General features: G+C 44.0%; 1 protein-coding gene across 1 annotated transcript in view; it reads left to right on the top strand.

The window, feature by feature from the left end:
* CD82 (CD82 molecule) overlaps positions 1 to 19614 on the top strand; it is a 72451-nt gene extending 52837 nt beyond the window's left edge. The window contains exons 4-9 of the mRNA XM_066631470.1: positions 1426 to 1550; positions 2301 to 2375; positions 10819 to 10926; positions 14876 to 15049; positions 15750 to 15833; positions 17574 to 19614. Coding sequence (XP_066487567.1) covers positions 1426 to 1550; positions 2301 to 2375; positions 10819 to 10926; positions 14876 to 15049; positions 15750 to 15833; positions 17574 to 17651 — 644 coding nt within the window. The 3' untranslated portion in view covers positions 17652 to 19614. The remainder of the gene's footprint in view (positions 1 to 1425; positions 1551 to 2300; positions 2376 to 10818; positions 10927 to 14875; positions 15050 to 15749; positions 15834 to 17573) is intronic.
* Positions 19615 to 23241: the final 3627 nt, after the last annotated feature.

The following is a 23241-nucleotide window of genomic DNA, read 5'->3' as shown; positions in this document are numbered from 1 at the left end:
TTCCCCACAGCATCTTGTGGGGGGGGGGTGAATACATTAGAGTTGCATGTGAATCTGTTTGGTACATCTGTCCTTTCTGTGATCTAGAGTCAAGTTCTAGAATCAAGCACTGCAGTTCTGTAGGAGTGTCATAAAAGTGTACAATGGGATATCAACTGCCAAATCTACCTTCAGAATCTTGGATTTCATTCATAAAAAAGAGCAAGATTATTATTATTATTATTATTATTATTATTAATAATAATAATAATAATAATAATAATAATAATAATAATAACAGTATTTATATACTGCTTTTCAACTAAAAGTTCACAAAGCGGTTTACAGAGAAAAATCAAATAACTAAACTAGATCTCAACCTTAAGGCTGTCAAGCTGTGCTCTTGTGTGCAGTTCTGGGCAATGTCTCAGAATGTCTCAGAAATGTCTCAGAATATTTCCAGGCAGACTTCCAGAAGCTGGAAGCAGGGCTTCAATGTCCTGTACGCTAGCATTATAAGAGAAACAGGAGTCCTGCCCCCCCCCAAATCTGAATGCCCAAGATTGAGATGTAAATCTCTCCTCTTTCATGTCAGAAGCAAGTCCCATTGACTGAATAGTGGGGCTGTCAGGAAAGCATGTATAGAATTGCAGCCTTAGGATCTCTTTCTTTGCCCAAGTTTTCTGTTTCTCTGGAGCTAGTTCTGGGAACAGCTATCGCGGCTCATCTGTTTGAACTGAGAAGCACTTGGCTGAGTTAGAGGAGCTGTGAAAAACCTTCCCAGGTGTTGCTGCAGGGACACTGCTCTGGGGTCAGCTTCCACTGCTGATCTGCTGGAGGCAAGAACTGTGGACTTGTGGGAGAACTTCAGTTTGTATGCATGTGTCTTGTTGAAGGTCATTAGGATGCAAGTGCAACATTAGGCTAGTCTTTCTCCCCCTCTTCTCTGCCGACACAACTCATTTTAAGCAGAAGCCCCTTTCACAAGTTTGTTTTCCACCCTTCGAATCAGGCACCCATTCACACACACTCAGAGTTTGACCTGGAAGATGCATACCTAAGGCTATATATAACCATCAAAGTCAATTTCATGTCTGGCATCCTGTTGTTCTTTTAACTTGAAGGAGGAATAACCCCTTACCTGCAGTTCGAAAGACCCCCATGTAGAGTAAGAAACAAGGTTCTAAGAATGTGAACAGATGCAGTGAAGCAATAAGTGCATGTCCCCTTTCCTTGCAAATCCTTGCTTGCTTTCCTCCCACCAAACCCTATGGTGTTTCCCTTCTATCTGCTGCACTGATCCAGGGTTGCCATCTTTCCAATATATCTGTGACTCTCTCAAAGCACAGAGTATGCTCAGTCTTCTCACTTTCCTGGAAGCAGTGAATGCACAAAATGGTTTCCTTTGTCTGGTGGCTAATATTACATATTTCCTGGTTCCCACAGAGACCTCCTCAAATTTGTTAAAGACTGGGGCATACATTCTCGTTGGAGTTGGTTCTGTCACAATGTTGATGGGCTTCCTGGGCTGTATTGGAGCTGTCAATGAGATTCGGTGTCTCTTGGGGCTGGTGAGTAATGCAAACAGAACTTTTAAATTACTTCCCTTTTTGTTGCTGCTACTGCTGCTGCCCCAGTGCCTTCCAGGCTGCAGTTGGTCTCCAGCACACTGTACATAGGAATACTTTACCACCCCAAGTGACAGAGAAGCATTTCAGAACTTGGGAAAGGCCGGTACACTTGGCTTGTCATTTGCTTCTTTCCTGGGCAACCTGAGGCCCAAGGGTTACAAGAGAGATCTATCTACATACTGTTTGGTTGGTGTGCAACTACAAAAGGTTTCTCATTGTCATCTGTCTTTTGTTCGAGGCTCACAGATGCCCACCCTTCCCTGTGCAAAGTCAAATAGCTTCTCCTACAGTGTTAAGAATGCCTCTGAAGTGTACTGCAATTAATACAGGCCAGGCTGAGAAGGGTTGGAGGCTCTTGTACCGATACCAATCTGCAGAGTGCATTCTGTGTAAATCTGAGCCAGGTTTGTGTTAGAACTACCAGGTGGAAGCCTACTTAACAGATTCTTGCTTGTTCTTGGTCATCAGGCGAAAACAAAAAATAGCCTTAATCTCCCTAATATGAAAGACCTTTGACAAAGGGATTCTGTGATATGGAAGGGAAAACTGACTCTAACATTGTAATTCCCAATTCCATAGAATCCCATTTGAAGTTTTTACTGCTGCCTTAAACTCTGAGGCTGATGTCCACAGCAATGGACAATCAAATGTTAGTGACATTCTGTGTGTGTTTGTGTTTTTCCATTTTAGTACTTCACCTGCCTGTTGCTGATTCTCATAGCCCAGATAGCTGCTGGCCTGCTCATCTTCCTTAACCAGAATACAGTAAGTGTCTCCTGTTTTTTTTTTCTTTTGTTTGTTTTTATTGAGCTGCTCTTTCCAAAGACTCACACTGTGTTCTTCTTGTTTGCTGCACTCCTGTTCAGATATGCCCTGTCCAAGTAGATTTTTCAAGTAAGCTTTATGCCAGACCTCTCCAGACTCCAACCCACATGCCAGATCCAGTGCCTTGACTTTTCCCTCCTCTGTGTGAACAGCACTTACTGTTCTGTCAAGGAGACTTCCTTCCCTGCTGGTAATCTCCCCCAAACTGTGCTCCGGCCCTCAGCTTCCAAATTCTGTTGCCCCAGCAGCTACTGCTCCCAGACTTCCTGGCAGATGCAGACGGCCAGGGTGCAGTTTGGGGGAGATTGGTAGCAGGAAAGGAAGGTTCCCCAGGTGAACAGTAAGCACCTTTCCTGTTGCGATGCGGTCTCCAAGCCATGATGTGTATGTGCAACCTCCTGATTTTAGAAATGGGCTATGTCAGAATGCCAGATACAAGGGAGGGCGCCAGAATGAGGTCTCTTGTTATGTGGTGTGCTCCCTGGGGCATTTGGTGGGCCGCTCTGAGATACAGGAAGCTGGACTAGATGGGCCTATGGCCTGATCCAGTGGGGCTATTCTTATGTTCTTATGGAGATCGCTGCTCTATGCATATAGTCTTTAAAAGCAAATGAATTCACACTTTAAACTTTTTGCAAGCTACATATTTCTCTTGCACCTATAACATCACAGCACTAACACATACGTGTTGGTTTTTCTCTGTGTGAACACTATAGTACAGTATTTCTTTTGCTTGCATCTTCACTATGCAAAGGTGTAATTTATAAAAAACACATGCCACATATTGGGGAGAAATGAAACCTCCTCGTGGCATTTACTAAAAAAAATTGTCTTCACACTTACCCTTGTGTGTTTCAGTTTTCATTCCATCATGCATACCAAGTTCTATATAACTGTTGGTTGTGTCATAGAAATATGTTTCTGTTAGTGGCCTTTAATCCATCATACTTTACTCTTACAGTTCAAACAAACTTCAGCGTTCTTCCCCAAGAGAAACTTCTGAGAACTTTTAAAATAGGAATAGAGTGAGCTTCTGTAAGACAAGTGTCCTTTCGGGGGGGGGGGGGGTGTTCTGCTCATCCCTGCTAAACAGCTCTGGCAAGAAGTGCTGTAGGGAGATTCTGCCAGTCTGCTGTACTTTCTCTTAACTGCTCTGAGGTAGCTTCTGTTTGATCTCTCTTGAGTCTTTTTGGTTGAGATCTAAAAGGTGTGTGTGTGTGGTTGGAACCAAACATTAAGCCCCAAGTGTTCTGACTCCAGTGGGTGGTTCCACCCACCCATGGTGGAAACAGCTTAATTAGATAATGATATCAGCTGAGACCATCAATTTGTGGAAACAAATGTTCAGCAATGAAGAAAACATTGGTCATAACTGAAACTGGCTTGTGACTAAAGCAGTTGATTTTTCAGGCATTTTGAATTTGGTGGTTTGGAGGAGATAATGAAAACAATGGAACTATTTAAAGAGTGTAGGACAGGTTGTTGTGGATTTTTTTTTTAAGTAACTCATTCTTAATTGGCCAAGAATCCAGATACTGGCTAGTGGCCTTTCAGCCTAGGAGCAGTTGTGCTTATGTGAGAATCTAGATGGAAATGTATAATTAGTCTGCAATTCTGTATGTATTTCACATGGTGGAATAGTCTATGCCCCCCCATCACACACAAAGTATAAACAGGAAGCTTGTGAATATGGCATCCTAACTGCTTTCCTTCTTATAATGCAAGATATATTGTGGCTTGGGCTTGGTGGAATTATTACCAAATGTTGCACCCTGAAAGAAGGGATGCAAGAAGGAGACCCCAAGGTCTAAGTAGACAAGGCTGGAACTTTCGGTGGGGGCCACAGTGTGGGGTGGTGTTCCCTGGGCTGCTGGCACAGCCATGACACGTGAAATTGAAGGGAGGGGTTAGCAAGCCACGTTAGTCATCCTCATCCCCCGCCAGGTGGGTCCGCCACTCTGGGCCCACCCTGCCCAAGGCCTTAGTTAAGCCCCTTGGCTTCCCACTGTTCAGACTCCTTCTCATTGGCTAGTGGCGAGCTTTTAAGCCTCGTTGCTCATTGCATTGGCTTACCAGGCCCCATTTGCTCCTGCCCACCTCCCCCAAACCCCAGATGAGATGCCTCATCCATCATGGCAACTTCCTGCCTGTCTGGAAGAGACATGGAGGAGACTGGTGCAGTTCCTGATGCTCCACCCACTGGTGCCATCAGGGCGGTCAGCTTGATGATTTCCTCCTGTGGTTTGTTTGTTTATAGCATTTATATCTTGCCTTTCTATCCCAGTAAAGGGCACTCAAGGCGGCATTTGAATTTGGTTGAATTTGTTGTGTAATTTTTACCTGGTTGTTTGATACTGTACTCCCATTTTTGTTTTTCGTGGTATGCCCAATAACTTGGCCTTAGCTGCCTATAAGTCTTGTTAAGTTCTGCTAGATATTTTCAGTATCAGAGGAGCAAAATACTGTGTTTTCCTTAGTATATACTATTCCATCAAGCAGCAATGCCTTTTTCCTTTACGTAAGGAACTCTCCTTTGTTACTCTCTGTCTGTTGAGCGAGACTTTTTGTGCCTCCAAACTTTGGTTTTCTGGGATGTAGTAGTAGTTTTAAATGCCTTCTGTGACTCCTTGCTTGGTTTGGTTTTGGCCTGACATATATTTGCTTCCAAGTGATAAAGATGGAGGCCTGTGTTTGAAGATGTTGTCCTTGCAGGGTTACCCTAGCAACAAAGGTTGGTCATGAAGTCTCTTTTCTCCTCTTTCTTCTGCATGTGGGGGTGGAGTACATCTTTGGCAATAATGCAAGATTCTTTATGGCAGGAAGAGGCTGGCACACCAGCCTCTTCTCTGTCCGTGTTTAGTAATGAAGGTGGCCTTCGTCCAGTTGGAATCAGGCTGCTGGAAAAAGACCCCCCACCACGCCACCACAGTCTGACTCACAGTATCCCACAGTTGAGTTTCTAATGGAGGAAAAAAAAGTTCCCTTTGTTTGCACTAGAATTGAATTCTAGCGTTCATCCATAAGTTTTAGTAGGCCAGCCCAGTGCAAGCCCTTTCTATGTCAGGCTCAGACCTGTTCTCCTTGAATTTGTCTAATCCCCTTTTCACATTGTGTACCATCACCACAACTTGTGATAGTGAATTCCAGTTCTAATTATGTGTTGCCTGATGAAGGCAGCTTCTCTCCATATCTCTTTAAACAACCCTTTCACTCCCCCATTGCTGAATAATCCAACCTCTTTCCCAGCAGGTTTCCTGTTTCTGATATATTTAAATATGTTCCTATTGTTTGTGTTGGAATTTTTGATCATTCACTCCTCAGACTCTTTTTTTGCATTCCCTTTCCCCCAACTTAATCTCTGGCAAAAGAAATGTATGCCTTGTCTTAGTCTCCTCTTCTATCTTAAGGAAGCCTACTTGTCTTTTATAGCTTTCATCACTCATTAGCCATGCTGGCATCCGGTGACACTTTTCCTACTTTGATATTAATTCTAGCTGAGCTTCTGCTGCCATTTTAACAATGGCTATGTATTATGGAGAGATCTGATCCTCTTTCCTTTTTCTTTCAGTTTCCTTTTTGCTAGTCATTTCATTTTTGAGAAGTCCCATCTTTTGAAATTACAAGAAACTACAGTAGAACCTCTTTAAATTGACCACCCAAGGAACTGGAGGAAATTGGTTAACATAGGGAGGTGGTCAACATATGGGGTAAAAGGCATTTAAATATTGTCGTGTTTAGCTCCCAGGACAACAAATGCAAGGCCAAGTTATTATTTAGATTGGATTTTTAAAAAGTTTTATTGCAAATATCAATGAGAATTGATCCTCTTGTGATGCTTACTATTTATATCATCTATATCTATATCAAGAGACAGAGAATAAACAGTCCACAATCAGTGTTTAACAAAAACCCTGAAAATTCATAAGCTTAAAAAAAAATTGTAAGTTTAAAAAAAAAACTTGGTTTCATAGCAGACAGGCAGACCAATGCTATCCCTTGCCAGCCCATAGCAAGTAAGCATGTTACATAGCCCCAACAGGTAAAAAACAACACTTTTTTAACTTAAATGCCAGGAGGTGTTTGATACAGTCCCTCACTAAAAGCTGTTGAGAAAACTCCACAGTCAGGGAATAAGAGGACAGGTCCTCTCATGGATTGGGAACTGCTTGAGGACCAGGAAACAGAGAGTGGGTGTCAATGGGCAATTGACAAAAAAAGTGGAGGGAGGTGGAAAGTGAAGTGCCTCAAGGATCTGTCCTGGGACTGGTGCTTTTCAACATCTTCATAAATGACTTGGAAATGGGGATAAGCAGGGAGGTGGACAAGTTTGTGGATGACACTAAACTTTTCTGAATGGTGAAGACCAGAAGGGATTGTGAAGTGCTCCAGAAGGATCTCTCCAAACCCAGAGAATAGGCAGCAAAATAGCAGTTGTGTTTCAATATAAGTGCAAAGTAATGCACTGGTGATGGGAACCAAAGTGAAAGGACAGTGGCTTCACTATGCACAAGCAACCTCATGTCCCTCACAACTTGGTACATGTCCAGGTACAATAGGCAGCTGGCGCGGGTCTGTCGGCTATGTGCAGTGTGCCAACCTATAAAAACCCTTTCTCACGTGTGCTAGCAGATATAGGGGAAGGATTGTTGCATGGCTTCTTGCTTTTCCAAGATGGGACAAACCAGACAAAACACAGGCCCACAGTATCGCATTCAGTGGGCAACTTACGGAGGGTAAATTAATACTCTGTGCAATGGTCGAAGTGGTCAGGATACAACTTACGGAGGTGATCAATATAGAGAGGTTGGTCTCTCATAGTGTGTATGCAGTGTCTGTCCATAGTGTGAAAATTAGGTCAACTTAAGGAGGTGGTCAATATAGAGAGGTGGTCAACTTTGGAGGTTCTACTGTACATTATTTTGGCAGTTTTTGGTATTTTTTGAAATGGATCATTATTCCAGTTCACATTTTGCCCTCTGTGGATCCTTATCTTAACACTAGTAGTAGGAATATGAAAGGTGGAAGTAACCTTCTCCGTTTCTGGAGTCTGACTCATAGTAGTGTGGTAGTTTTGAAATGAGGAAACTTTTGACCTCTCTATTACATTCCATAGTGCACAAATGCTCATCAAGGGGAAATTGTGAAACACTCCATCCTGGTTGACCTCATAATTGGTGCTACCAGACAGCAGTCCATGTGCTTGTAGTTCAGGAGGTGAGCCTTCATTTTGCCAGCTTGACCCTTCCTGGGCTCACACAGCAGGAATCCTCTGCTGTTAATGTGAACTGGGAGGAGGGCATAGATGGCTACCCTTCTAAAACCTCCAGCTGTTGAAAGGGTCCTGTAGTCCTCTGCATTGTTTTCAATTGCTTAGGCATCTCTTATCACTCTTGGATCTACCCTATTGGTGGAAGTGTCACCAGGACATACCCTGAGGGATAGGTGCTTTGCATTAATATGCCTGTCTTCTTCTTTGTTCCTGTTATCCCTTTAGTGGTTACTGCTCTGTTCTAAGAATTAGATGTGTGCTCTTTTCATTACCTGAGGTCAAATTTCTGTGCTCCATTTCCTGCATATCCACATGGCTAGCATATCACTCCTTCAAAGCAACCCATCAAATGATGTATCCCACTGATGAAAGCATAAATCCCCCCCCCCCGGTGCTGTATATTTGTTGCTGTGATCTCTTGCCCTAATTTCAATGAAAGCAACTCTAAAGCACAGCTCGGATGCCATTTGAAGTAGCAAAATAGGAATGAATGCTTAAAGAAACTGTCTTTATGTGAGTCAAAGCACTCCTCCATCTTGGTCAGTAATGTCAACACTGACTGGCAGCCTGTCTCCAAGATTTTGGGTGGCAATCTTCCCTAGCTATAGCTGAAAATGCCAGGGATTGGACCTAGTGCTGACTGTTTGCAAAGCATGTGCTCTACTATTGAGCTATGGCCCTTCTCCAAATGTGGAAGGATTCCTAATGAGGAGGAGGGAATAGTATAATGTGTGAAAAGTGTGTCATGCTTTTTTTGGAAAAAAAAAATCTTTTCTTTTACCCTGCATATTACTGGCTGTTGTGTAAGGGGTGTGTTTGCTGTTGATGAAGAGTTGGGGATAACTTCTAAGCAAGCTTAGAAGGACTTAATTTGTACTTAATCTGGTGTGTGTGTGTGTGTGTGTGTGTGTGTGTGTGTGTATCCATTGTTACTATAATGGAAATGGCGCCTTGATTGCTAGATTTTGAGTCACTTGCACGCAAAAGCAGATTTCTCTTACCACCAACAAAGGCACACAAGCTTCTTGCTTTGTCGGGCTTAGAGCAAAGGCAGCCAGGACCAATCACATTAGCTGCAGGAACCAGGTCAAGTTGCTTTGCTTCTCCTGAATCCCACCCTGGTGGGGGGGGAGGGGGAATTTGGCCGTGTAATTGAGTAACAGTAGGTTAGATTAGACGTCAGCTGGGGTGGTGGGGAGGAGGATGGGAAAGGCAGCCTGATTTCCTTCCATCTCACTTGCATGGCCAATAGGAATTTAGGAGCAGATGAAGCTGCCTGCTTCAGAGCAGCTTTGCATTGAGGCTGTCTGTCTGTAGCTGCTACAGGAAATAGCACTGCTGAGTTATATGCCTGACCAAAGTGCAAGCATTATCAGAGCTGCGTGTGGTCAGCGTATATGAGAAACGGGATATGTGGCTGACAGGTCACAATGGCTTGTTTGCCCTGGAAATGTAATAGCTGAAAGCCTCTTACAACGGCTTCAGGTGCCAACAAGCCCCAGCCTGACTTTCTGATGGTGCTCTCGTACTTGGCTGCTGGATATTTTTTTTTTTTTGGGGGGGGGGGGGAGTTGGATGGTGATCTTCCTTTTTAAATAGATTTAAAAGGACAGACTGGCTGTACATCTAAGAGCAATGTATTAGGCCAGTCCTCTTAATGAGCTCAGGAACTGGCATAAGGTTCATGGAGGAAGATCAGTTTTCTGGCAGAGTTGCAATTGTAAGGAAGCCCATGACCCACTAGCTTTGTAGGCAAAAGAAGAAAACTCATCATTCACTGCCAGTTCTTGGTGTGAAGGCCAATCATGCAATTTTGAATTGACACAGTTCTCCATTCAATTCTGTTCAACCCTGATCCGAACTGGCCTCTTAGTTGAATGCCTCCGTGACCTAAAGGAGCATTAGTGCCAACCAGCAGGTCTCATCAGCTGTGGAAGTTGAGGTTTGCACACTGCAGCTGCCCAGATCAAATCTACACTGTACTTGAAACATAACCATAGGCCTAAATGCATTCTTCCTGTGGTTATTCCATGAACAAGGGTGTCCCAACTCCCTTCCAACTATACATGAATATCCTACAAATAGTTGAAGATGAGGACAGGTGTGCATACATGTGGAAGCAACCAAAGCAACAGCCACAACCTTGCTCCCCACCTTCTGACAGTGCCTGTTTGGTTCTCCTAGTGATGAGGGAGTCACGTACTGCTGCATTTAGAGGAGGGGGAGGGGAGTGGTTGTAGGACACATCCCCAGGCCATTTTTCCATGGGTTTTTTTCCCCCCCGAAAGTGAATGCTCTTCAAGAACTAGAGGTAGCCACTCATGAGTCAATGCTTGCTTACCAGTCAGAGGCGAGAACTTTTAAACCAAACCAAAAAAATCCAAAAGGCTGCCTTTTTGGCCAGCACGTGTACAATAATCTCCAGTACTCTAGGTTCATTCATCCTCCTCAAATCCGGTGACACTAGATGAAAGGGGAAAGATGCACCAAAGCTAGAGGCGGTGGTGGAGCGGAATAGTAGGAGGTTCTTGTAGCATTAGTCTTACAGGTAGAGTAAGCATGTCAGAGCAAGTCCTCTGGGCTATTTGTCATGTTGCACTAGGATCATCTGGGTACTGGGACCGTGTGCTCAGGCTGTCCCACTCTACCCCACCTGATCATTGTCCCTGATCTTTGTATCTGAATAGTCCTAGAGCAGCATGGGGAGAAGCCACAGGAAAACCGGTCCCCTGCTATTGCTAGTAGGTGTGGATGGAGCTTTTGGTCAGGACCTAGCAATCCTGTTTGCATATCACACACTACTTTTTAACCTATGCTTGTAGTGCTTGCTAAAACATAATCAAACTTGGCTAATGCTTGTGTGCTTGATTGGAAATTTGGATCCAAGTAAGTAACGTTATCCTTTTCATTCTGTCCTGTGTAGATTATTTATCTCTGTGTTTAAGGTGATGCTTCTATACATATGTTTTTTAATTTTGTTATTGCCTGTGACAAATACAAGGACTTACTTATTACTGAAGTTCATCTGCATTAAATTACTTTTCATTTTTTAAAATCTGAAGGACAAACTTCATCCTTAGGTCACTGCTTAACTTTTTGTGTCCACTTTGCCAGCTCAAAGATGAAATGTCTAGAATCGTCGGTAACCTCATCCAGAACTATGACCCTTATGATGAAGCCAATAGGAACGTTGAGAATGCGTGGGACTACGTCCAGAGACAAGTGAGTTTCTTCTCTTGCATGGGAAGAGAGGGTGAAGCAAGGATTTGCAGTTCATTTACAATGCTTTGCGGCAGGCATGTTGGTCATTCTTGTTTTAATAGTGCTGGTACTAGAGCAGTGCTGCCAGGGGTAGTGATGAACATTCATGGTGCTATTAGAGACTAGCTACAAGCAGAGAGGTTAGAGTTGCGCTCTTCAATTTGCCCCACTTGAGGTGTTTTGTAGCCCTCTGTCACAGTGCCACCGCCACAGCACTCCAAACCAGTTTTGTGCAATTGATAAAGTAGGCTACCACCTATGAAACATCATGTTGCAATTGACTTTAGTGGACCTCTTTATCAACCTCTGGCAATGATGTTTTGCTTCCTTGTGTGTGCTGCTGTTCGGCGGCATAGCTACACTATCTGGCACCTGGACGAGCAAAATCTTAACAAACCCACATCCAAGCCTTAGGAAGGCACTTCTGGTTTTCAGCAAAAAATGAAAGTGCCTTTCTAAGGCCCCCAGCAGACCTTCTGAGACTCATGGAGGCCACCCATAGCCTCCCTAGGCCTCAGAGGGCATGGAAACGCACCCCCAGCACCCCCTAGGCATGGCACTTGAGAAAATTGCCCCCCCTTAGCTACGCCACTGCTGCTATAAAAGATGTGTGAAGTGGCCCTTGGTTACATTGTTAATTTTTCCTCCCTCCCCCAGTAACGGTCTATATTTACACCTGGTCACATGTGAAGATTACGCAGGCATCTGTTTTCCGAGATGTAGTGTATATGAAGTTCCTCTTGGATATCAGAGCAGAACAAAAAACTGTAGGGGAGTTGCTCAAGCGTTCATTCCTGAGCACTAACAGTAATGCGCAGGGCTGAAGACCAGAATTTGCATAGATGCATTCATTGCTGGAATGAGCTCAACTTCTAGATTTGCTTGCTTGAGTTTTCAGTCTTAGACAGTTAGCACCACTGACTGCTTAGTGCTTACTTAGTGCTTACTGCTTAGTCGCCACTATTCCCCATTTTAAACTGGGGGAATAGCAGTTCACATTAACCAACAGCTCCAAACAGGCATGTCAGATCGCAAGTATATGAACCACTAAACTTGTGGCCTGCAAGACTGATCAAGTTGCACAGTTGTGACAGCCTCCATTTGAGCCACTGTATTTGTTCATAATAATTTTTTTAAAAAAAATCACCACATCCATTTATCCAGCTCCCAGGTAGAGTTTTCTGTTTCTAACAAGTCGTGCCTCTGCTTAAGCTCTTCTGAGCTGTGAATTCAGTGACTGTACTTCATGGTGCTGATGGCTAGTATATATCTTCCCCCAGTTTCTTGATTACTAAGAACTAAACTGGTCTATGTGTGAAGCTGCCATTTAGTTTCCTACCATTGCTGAAGTCTGTAAACTTCTTAGAACGTTGTTCACTTCCTCCTGGGAATATAGGTGCATTGGAGGCTGTGGTGATTTCTAACCATTAAATGTCAAATACTGGTTCTGAGCAGAAAACCAGAAACCATCCTTCTGCTTGATAAGTGTTGGTCTATGCAGGAATTTTGCAATTCAAATATTCTATAGGGCATAAATGATTTAAAATACAGTCCTGCTCCCAAATAAACAAGTTTACTATAGCTTTAACAGCTTTTGCCTTAAAAGAAAAAAAAAAAAAAAAAACACCAACAACTAAACATATTCAAGCTCTCTTCAGATGTTCCAAAATTACAGAGAAAAATGTGTGGAAGACAGCCTAGGATTGCTCTGCAGTAACCCCTACCTGTCCCTCAAGAAGGCTGTGTTAATACTGCATGATCTGACGGGCTGTCCGCAGTTTTCTTCACAGTTTTGGAATGTCCAAGCAGGGCTTTAGCTGTGTTGATTAAGGGCAGATTCCGAAGGTGCTTGCTCATGCGTTTCTTCCTCAAATTTTTCTCCATCACTTCCTGATGTTTGGCTTCATGTTTTGTTCTTTGCTTCTAAACTTTGCCTCCAAAGCAGAATTGGAATCCCACTTCAAGCAGTGGCTTCCAGTTCTGGTTTGTAGGCAAACTGTAGTTTGCACGAACCAGGAAGTGAGGAAGACAACTTAAGCTGGATGAGGGAATGTGCTCAAGCTGTCAAAGTGGTTTTGGTTACTGGGTCCGGTTCAAACACCAGTCCTTGCAGTCGGTATACTGGCAATATTTGTTTTCTGCCACTGCTGCTGCTTGACAGTAAAAAAGAGACTTGCCAATTCTTGCAGATTAGATTTACATTCTGTTGCCAGTAGGTAACAGGCTCTTACCATTGTCTAGGCTACTTTTGTCATAATTTAACTAAGGCCCATTTTAGCTGTGGGTTTTTCCCCCTTCGTTTTGATTTAGAGTTCCTAGTTTTCTCCATAGCTAAGCTTGTTTCAGCCAGTACTGAGGGGAGATAATAGTAGAATGGCTCCACCTTTTGGTGACTTTTGGTTATTGTCTCTAGAGCAGTGTTTCTCAAACTGTGGGTTAGGACCCACTAGGTGGGTCGCGAGCCAATTTCAGGCGGGTCCCCATTCATTTCAATATTTTAAATAAATTAGACTTGATGCTATTATGGTATGTAACTGCATTTGGAGAAATGTTACAGACCTGTACTTTGAACAAGCTACTGTGTATATTCAATGATAGCAAATGAGGCTTACTCCTGGGTAAGTGTGGGTAGAATTGCAGCCTGGGATTGTGAAAAATGTTGCTACTTGATGATGTCACTTCCGGTCATGACATCACTTCCAGTGTGTCCCAACAGATTCTCATTCTAAAAAGTGGGTCCCAGTTCTAAATGTGTGACAGCCACTGCTCTAGAGTGCTTAGAAACTGGTTGGAAGCAGTATTGAGTGAGCAACTTCTGTGTTGCCTCCCAAATAGTTTAAACAAGTAGCAGTTAATATCCAAAGCTGCAATCCCAACCACACTTTTCTAAGAGTAAGCCCCATTGAACAAAATAGGACTTACTTCTGAGTAGACCTGGTTAGGATCGTGCCCCAAGTCAATATAAAGGGTGGAATAAATACATACTCTATTAATGGAATATCTCCAGCATAAAATATCTCCAGCATAAAATTTGTAAACCTTAACTGGCTTGGAACCAGGAACATGGACCTGCTTTAGTATGATACATGCTTTAGTATGATACATGTTCACACACTATTTTTCTTATACCTTTCAACTAACTTAGTAAATCGACACTGATTTTTAATGAGCGAGCATGCAGTTGACTCATATGAAGTGGTACTACCGAAATGCAGGTTTACCACCTCTGTGAGAATTACACCTAAGCTACATCTAGGAGCCCTGTCACTATTTGCTCTCTTTTTTTTTTTTTCTCCTTCTACATCAGAGGTTCCCAAACTCCTCCTAGGGAGTTAAGAACCTTTTAAGTAGTGGTGGGAGCGGGGTAGTCAGCCACAACGGCATCGCGGGGACCCGGGGACATTCTAACATGCCTAGAGTGCTCCTGAAGCCTCCATGAGGGACCTGGAGGCTCGCAGTCCCTTCTGTGAGTCTCCATGCAGCTGCCTTCAGCTCTAATAGATGATTGGAGCTCAGGGCAGCTGCACAGAGGCTCGCAGAGGGGACTGTGAACTTTCAGGACCCTCATGGAGACATCAGGAGCCCCCCAGGTATGTTAGAATGTCCCAGGGTCCCCATGGCACCATGATCACTATGGTGCTGTGATCCAATTCCTGGGTGACTCCCCTTAAGGGGGAATGGCCCATTTCTGGTTCCCCTGGTGGGTCGCAACCTTCCAGTTTGGGAACCACTGCTCTACACTTTTAATTGAACAGATAGAACATGGCAGATAGTCCTGATAATGTCCTTCCAGTGTTGGTGGCTTTACAATCAGGTGTTGCACAGATGAGACAAACCTGGAAGCAAACCCCTCAAGCAAAATGAACTTAAGCAGGAACTGAATGGATGTGTTATTTCCTTTTCAATTTAGCTGAGTTGCTGTGGCTGGACTGGACCAGAAAATTGGGAGAACAACACCGTCCTCCTGGATAACAATCAGACCTTTCCTTGCTCTTGCATGGAGAACCCTGAGAAAGATGAGGGCTTCTGCAATTTGGCTATTCCTGCCAATGCAACAATTCAAGACCAGCCAATCAGACAGCAGGTTAGTACATTTGTATCTAATAAAATGTCTTGAGCAACATGATTTGATTATATTTGATGATTGTTTGCAGAAGATGGAATTAAGTTTGTTAAATTGCATTAGGGTGAAGAAATCCCTTTTGTTTCTGAAGCAAAGGACTTTTGAGATGAGTCCCAACTTTTGAGATGGAAAATAAACCTGGAAAATTGCCAGCTTTCAAATTTCAAATAAATTGCCAGTTATAGAAAGAAACAAAAAGAGAATTTGAAATCCTTAAAAGGAGATACATGTATTACTTGAAAGCTTCACATTGGAACCCATTGCAGCTCAGAGTATTGGATGTTATGGGGCAGATGACCAGGGATGGTCACTGACTTCATGCCCTGCTTAGAAAACTTCCAGGATGTATCCAGCTCGCTGCTTTTTGGAAACAAGATGCTAGAGTGGATGGATGTTTGGTCTGATCCAGTAGTGCAGTTTGTATTAGCATAGATATTAATTATCATCAAATGCATCTTTTCGGGGGGGGGGGGTGTTGGCCCGAATCTGCTCAATTCCTTGTAAAAACAATACGTCTTTCATCTGAAACAACCAGCTCTTGCTTGTGAGAGATGAGGTCCTGTCTCAAGTTCTTGCTCTCCAGCACTTTCTCTTTGGGGACCTTACATACCTAGTAATGTGGTTTCTTGTGCTTTTCCCCTCCCCCCTTTTCCCCTCTCAGGGGTGCATGAAAGGTGTAGAAGGCTGGTTTAAGGAGAACCTTGGCATCATTTTTGGAGTCTGTGCAGGGGTTGCTGTCATTGAGGTAAGTGTCTATCCCTGCCCTTTATGGAAAATATCTGAGCTCTCACTTATGTACTTAAAAGGCAAACAGTGTTAATATCATGCAGAAACAGCGCTATTCGTGGCTCCGTGACTTCTCTCTACTTGCATGTACCAGACAGCTTCGGAGGACTTGATATGTCAGAAATCCCTGAAGAGATCCCAGGTTGGCCCACTGTATCTGTGGATTCAGACCCACAGATCTCACTATCCATGGGTCCCAAACCCACAGGGATCCAAACTGAACCCTCCCAGGGCAATTAGAGCTGTGCTCTAGTGTGGCCTCCAGAAAGTGTTCTGAGGTCCGTGGAGGCTGTACAAAGCCTCCACAGGCATCGGAAGGCCTTCTGGGACCTCCAGAAGGCTGAAAATCACAACACAAAAACTGGACGTTGTGACTTTCAGCCTTCCAGAGGCCTTGGAAGGCCTCCTGCCTTCCTGGTCCACAGATCTTCCAGACGCAACCAGAGCATAGCTTCAGTCGCTTTTGGAAGATTTCAGGTGCCCAAACTATGAAATCCGTGGGCTTCGGTATCCACGGGTGTTTCAGGAATGGAACCGCCACAGATGCAGAGGCCCCACGTATGTATATTTTAAAATAGAGGGTGGAGAGAAAGCATGCTGGGGGGAGGGAGGCGGAACCAGTGGAGCTCTGCTCCACCAGATCCTGAGCTCTGTGTTGGGCTGCATGGCCTGACACAGAGGCTGTTGATTCTATGGCAGCCACAGGATCAAGAAGCCCCATTGTGGGGCTACTTCCCTTCCCCGGGGGAAGGGGACGAAAGTCCTTTTCACCTGAGGAGCCAGCAGCGGCTGCCCTGTTGCACACAAGATGCTGTGGCAGTCCCAGTGCAACGGGCAGCTTAGGATTGGGCTGCCTGGCAGCTAACTATGAGCCAATGATTGAAGTTGTTTTACCGGAACTGAGGTCCAAGTCTTAACATTTTAACAGAAATATTTCTCCTCACTTGGACCTCCCAGGTGCTGAAATATTATTTATGTTGAATTGTATCCTTGCCTGCTGCTATTAGATGTGTCATGGGTGGGCATAAGAAGTGGGTCTCTTATTCTATTTTGCTGTCTAAATTACGAAACATCCTTCCAGATTTGTCTGATACCATGTTTGCTTACATTCTGCTGGGCAGTCGAGACTAACTTCAGTAGACTTTGTGGTTCCTGATTGATAATTATGTTTTTAATATGAAAATTTCTAGAATGATCATTACAAATTTTGCTTTATGTCTTGCTACATGGAGTTATAGAAAAATATAATTATCTTTATAATGATATGTAATAATTTTACATAATAAAGTGGTTTGGTAGCCACTGTGAGATACAGGAAGCTGAGTTAGGCCCTTGGCCTGATCCATTAGGGTTATGTTACCTTGAAAAGAATAAATTACATAATACCATCAGAATACATAGGGACTTGTAGAACAGTATAAACTCAAGACAGACTGTTGCCTGGGGAGCTTGTAATCTTGATTTGTGTACATGGACAACAGAAGTGAAGATAACTTTAGCAAATCCACTGAACCAAGACCTGGGCTATATATGGGTAAGGGACTGTGGATTAAGCTAAACTCTTCAACAAAGATGTCAATTTTGAGCAGGGATTTTTTTTCTCATCTTATTCTATTCTTTTCTACCCCCGCCCCTGCCACCTGCCCACCAATGCTTGTCATGGACTGCCCTTCTGACCAGCCTTTTTTTCCTCTTGTAGCTCCTGGGAATGGTGCTCTCCTGTTGCCTCTGGAAGAACGTACACACTGAAGACTACACCAAAGTGCCCAAATACTGAGACTGCTGGCCTCGGAAGCTGCCCCAGAGCAAATGGAACTGACTCCATCACTTACCATTCCTCTTGTGACATCAAATGTTGCTGTGGATCAAGGCAGCTGCATTGCAGCTAGGAATGCTTTTGAGGGATCAAGGGCTTGGGCAGCCCCTTCTTGACTGTTCTTCTATGAAGCAGGCCACTTAAGTCTTCCTCTCTTTGCGCATCACCAGCACCATGCTAGTCACAAGCCTTTTTCTTATTTTTATCTACTCCTGACCAGTTGTGATTAGGCTTAGATTATCTTCTTGCAGTCCTCAACTACCATTGCTGTGTGTACATAACCCATGTATTCTGCTCAGCTAGGAAGAATCTTCAGGGCTTTGGCTGCTGTTGGTGGTGGGGCCTCTCTTTTTTTTAAACACATGCTGTCGAAAGGAACATCCTTTCTCTAATTAGACACCTCTGCCTTTCACAACGTTGTTTCCTCAAACCTAATGAATTGTCTGTTGTACAAATTGTTATATTCCCCCCCCCCCCCACGAACATGCAAAAGAAGTGATTTCCTCTTCACTCACTGCTCGATCATTGATGACCTCCATCAGCTTTGGTCCAGCCACAAGCTTATGATTTCACCAGTTTCTCTCTAGACAGGGATGTATGGCTTGGGAGAGTTGATGTCCTCTCTCCTCTTTCATGCTGTGCCTGGATTTCTTTTAGCTTGGAGGCACTTTAAAGACTGTATGTATCATGGGTGAGGCTCTATGGAATATGTTCTTGGGTTGCCAACATTCATAGTGGTAAGGGCTGAGACTATTTTTTTTTTTTCCAGTGTGTATCTTCTGTAATTGTGTTTTGTTACGGAGAGAATGGTATCGAAGACTGATTATTTTCCATACCAATGTGGGGGGGGGGGAGAGAAAGCTCCACTACCACTTGTTCTGGCCATGAGCGGCATGAATTGAAGAAAGCAGCAACGCCTTCCTGTTACTTGCTGGCCATGTGACTGGCCACATACTTTTAGCCATGTGACCTTGGAGTCTCTAAGATTGCTACCTGAATCATGAGGTTTGTGTAAAGGGAGGGCTTCTGTATAGTGGTTCCATTGGGAGGAATTTAACTTTCCAATAGCCATACCTGCAATTCTGTTCTCTGAGAGAGAGCATGGAGAGCAATGGAATCCTTCACTTCGGGTTGGGGAGAGAGCAAGGTTGGTACCAAATGGTGATCACATTTAGATCAGTACTTGCACCTGAGCCACATTACACTGATTGTTGCATTGTGGGCCTGCAAATGAGCCTGTGTAGCATTGCTGTGATCCAGGAAAGCATAGGAAACTTCATGGATGAGAGCATCAACAAATCAAGGACTTAAAACTGTTGTCCCGAAGGGAGAATTGAATGGGCTTTAGGCAATTAGTTTCAAGCAAACATCCACCTCTGTAAGGAGTATCTTGTATCTCCCCTGCAATCCCAGGATACATATATTTCCTAAGGGAACACTGTTAATAACAAACATGGGAGGGGCTGGCTAAAATTTTGCTTTGACTAGCAATTTTGGTTACTTTCTGTGCTTTCACTTTCAGCTGTAACTGAGACGGCTGGATAATTAGTGATGTTCTGTGATCCTTCCAAATTAAAAGTTTGCAAAGGGGGAAATTACTGAATTTCCTGAGATTGATTTCTTAATTTTTTTTTCTCATGGGTTCTCAGCCCAACGTTTGCTTTCTGAACTGGTTGTAAAGCTAGGTTTTATATTCACCTTTTGTGCTTCAATTGATAAGCCACTTTGTTGATAAGTTGTTTATGCTAAGGATCTTGTTCTCTTGGATTCAGCTTGGAGAGAAAAAAAAAAAAGCTGAGCCCCTTCTGGATTCTTCCTTTATTTTTAGAAACCTCTTCCAAAATGGAAGAAGTGCATGTACAGATTTAAACAAATAATTGGTGGGTATTTCAGTAATAAAAACATTTGCTTAAAAAATTTCAAATACCGGTACATTCAATGTCTGTCTGAGTATTCATATACAGTATTATTGTTGGCAACCTTCAGTCTCGAAAGACTATGGTATCGCGCTCTGAAAGGTGGTTCTGGAACAGCGTCTAGTGTGGCTGAAAAGGCCAATTCGGGAGTGAAAGTCCCTTCCACACTGGGAGCAAGTGCAGTCTGTCCCTGGTCTGTCTCCCTGGCTATGGGCCTTCCTTCTTTGCCTCTTTGCCTCAGACTGTTGGCCAACTGTCTCTTCAAACTGGGAAAGGCCATGCTGCACAGCCTGGCTCGAAGCGGGCTGCTCAGAGGCCAGGGTTTCCCACTTGTTGAGGTCTACTCCTAAGGCCTTCAGATCCCTCTTGCAGATGTCCTTGTATCGCAGCTGTGGTCTACCTGTAGGGTGCTTTCCTTGCATGAGTTCTCCATAGAGGAGATCCTTTGGGATCCGGCCATCATCCATTCTCACATGACCGAGCCAATGCAGGCGTCTCTGTTTCAGCAGTGCATACATGCTAGGGATTCCAGCACGTTCCAGGACTGTGTTGTTTGGAACTTTGTCCAAACATATACAGTAATAACTCCAATAATGCTGTTTTGCTAGAGCCACTCTTCATGCAGGGTTGATTGACAGTTGTTATAGCCAATGGAAGCAGCATGTTCTGGCCAGTCCATGCCAGTTTACTTCAATGATTTCATTTTCTTTTTCTTCAATGATTTCAGTGATTTCTCCTGTAGCACTGTTCAGATAGCACTCAGTAGTATGACCTACTCCTGTTGGAATTTCACCTTTCATGCATCCCTTACACTGAAGCAACATTGTTTTCCTTGCATCTGGTGTGAGTGAATACTTAAATTTTTTTAAAAAACTGCCATTCTTGGGGAGTCAAGCAACTCTGCAGCCATCTCTAGCTTGCTTCTAGAATACTCATTCTTCTTGACCACTGGAGGGTGCTGATGGCACATGGAAATCCTGACCACACGGTAGAATAGGCAGCTGTGTCCTATTGTTCTTAAACTGGAATTAGTTTGTTTTTCCTGGGCACTGCAAGTTCATATCGTCGTAGGAATGTACAGAATAAGGAGGATGAATTTCCTCCATTTAACTTTTAATCCATCTAACAACTAGTTTTAAAAGTCTTCTCTCACCTTTAATGTGAAGGAAGCATTGGGGATCTTTAAACAAGATCTCTCACACTGACTCTAGGTACTCCTGTTTTTAGTACCATGGTGGTTCTAGGCCAGAGCTTTCCAATCTCCAGCCCATGAGCCCAATCCAGTTCCCTGCCTAATCCTTCCCCTGCGTGCACTGCACTTACAATTCCATGGGGAAGCCTTCCTTTCGTGCTGCAGATCACCCCTGAGCTCTGCGCTCAGCAGCTGCTACTGGGGTCTTTTGCCCCAGCTGGCTTCATGCCTGGATTTCTGGACATGTGTGGCTGGACAGCACAAAGGTCGGGGGCTATCTGCAGCATGAAGAGAAGCCCCTGGTTGAAATGGTAAGCTCTGTCTGCGCTGGGGACGACTTTACCAAAGCGCAGTGGTCTCCACTTTAGAGACGGCTAGCCTAGGCTTAGACTTTAGAATTAAAAGAACGGGCTGAACAGGCCAGGAATGGGCTGAATAGGTGTATGGCAGCCATAGAAAAAATGTTCTGTATTGTATTTTTGCTAGAAGTTGAATCTACACACACCGGTTTGTTGAGCTCACGACATGGCTCTGAATGCAGGAATTTTGCGCAGCTTTTCAGTGTGGTAAACTGCCATTTATGCACAATGATTCTGCATATCTTTCCCTGCAGACAGTGTTGTGGGCATACGGCTCACGGTTTACAGCTTGCAAGTACTGCATGGACTCGAAAGCAATCCAAAAACACTGCAACGCCACCATCAAATGCCTTGTTTGTAGTTCCAGACCATAATGTGCCATGCTGACTACTGGCTTTTTCACGGCAGCCCTTTCTGTACCATATTAAATTAGTTGTTTCTCAGCTAAATTAGCCAGTTCTCTATAATCATAGCTGCAAAAGGTTCCTGCAAGCAACCTCTGTCAAGCTGCCAGGAGCAGGAAATGACTGCAGCATACAAGGAAAGCCAGCACCTGTTCTCTGCATATTTTCAGTCATGCAGTTTATCCATAAAAACCTTCAGTTACTTCTGCAATCCAGTTTCCTATCCACCATCTGAGGCAGGCTGATGTGGCTTGACTTTCTTTGCGTACCACATGCATGGACGCAGAGAAGTGTGTCAAGATGGATTTCTAGTTTGAGAACTAAACATTCCGTCTCCCTCCGGTGTGCACACATTCTCTAACATTTCTAGATTTGTGTGATAAATTGTTTAATGGCTTGAGTTATGAAATGCAGTGTGATTTCAAATTCCTGATTTATTTCATAGCAAGCCTGCACTCCTAATCCTGTAGAATAAACGCATCCAGATGATTGAGTGGGTTCAGCTTTGGTCATGATGTCTAGCGATGACATAATATCCCATTATGTCTCTGGAGTTGGGAGGAGAGCTGCCTTGGATACTCAATCAGTTAAAAATAGGATTTCTTTTTTTCTCCAGTCTCCTCTCCAGTCTGGTATGATGGTCTTAAACAAAAACTAGTTATGGCCTTTGCTCTGCCTAACTAAATTGCCCATGACCTTGCTCTACAATGCAGAATCTCCAGAGCCTCTACACTGATCCTGGGCTTGATGAGTTTCAACCTGGGTGGTGTAATGCCTGGAAAAGAGATTTCTGGAAAAATTTGAAATGTTTTAACTGAAAAATCTGAATGTTTACACTTAAGTCCTTTTATGCCTTCAGTGCATCAAGAAGGCCACTGTATTCTATATGAAACAGCAAGTCAGTATTTCTCATTCAGAAACCAGAGGTTCCCAAAGTGCGTGTTGCAACACTCCAGGGCTTCGTAACGCACACACCAGGGTGTCATGGGATGCCCACTGCCTGGCAGCGAGACTGCAACGTGACCCTACAAACAGCAGTAGGAGGCTGCCCACCTGCCTTGAGCCTTTTACCACTGTTTGCAGGGTTGTTTACTCTTACCAGAAAATGTGATGACAACATCACATGTATCACTACCACTTCTGGGTTCTGAATGCTGTGTTTGCAGCATGGAGAGTGTAACAGAGGTAAGTTTGGGAAGTTCTGGTTTATGCATTTAAAAAGAGAATGAGCAGCTCTTAGGTGAGTGGTTGGCAACCTTCAGTCTCGAAAGACTATGGTATAAGCCTACAGCACCCGGTATTCCCAGGCGGTCTCCCATCCAAGTACTAACCAGGCCTGACCCTGCTTAGCTTCCAAGATCAGGATAACAGTTGCTGCTCCTAGCGTGTGAAGGATGCAAGCCAACACCCCCTCATTGCTGTTGGCATCCTCAGATGAACTTCCTGGGCTTGAAAGTGGTACATGCTCTTGTATCTGCAAATCCACACACTTGTTTTCATTAGAACAAGCAGGCATTGCCACTCTTCTTCAGTAAGCCCACTCAGTAGCATAGCTGGGGGGGAGGTAAAACAGTAACTGTGGCAGATGCTGAACACATCAAGTAAGCAGCCCCTTGCACTTGCTGTCGGAGCCATTCTAGGCAGTGACAGCAGTGCACAGGTGCTTGCCCAACCAAACAG

This window comes from Tiliqua scincoides, chromosome 1 (assembly GCF_035046505.1).
Source record: "Tiliqua scincoides isolate rTilSci1 chromosome 1, rTilSci1.hap2, whole genome shotgun sequence".
NCBI lineage: Eukaryota > Metazoa > Chordata > Lepidosauria > Squamata > Scincidae > Tiliqua > Tiliqua scincoides.
This window is presented reverse-complemented; position numbering and strand designations above follow the sequence as displayed.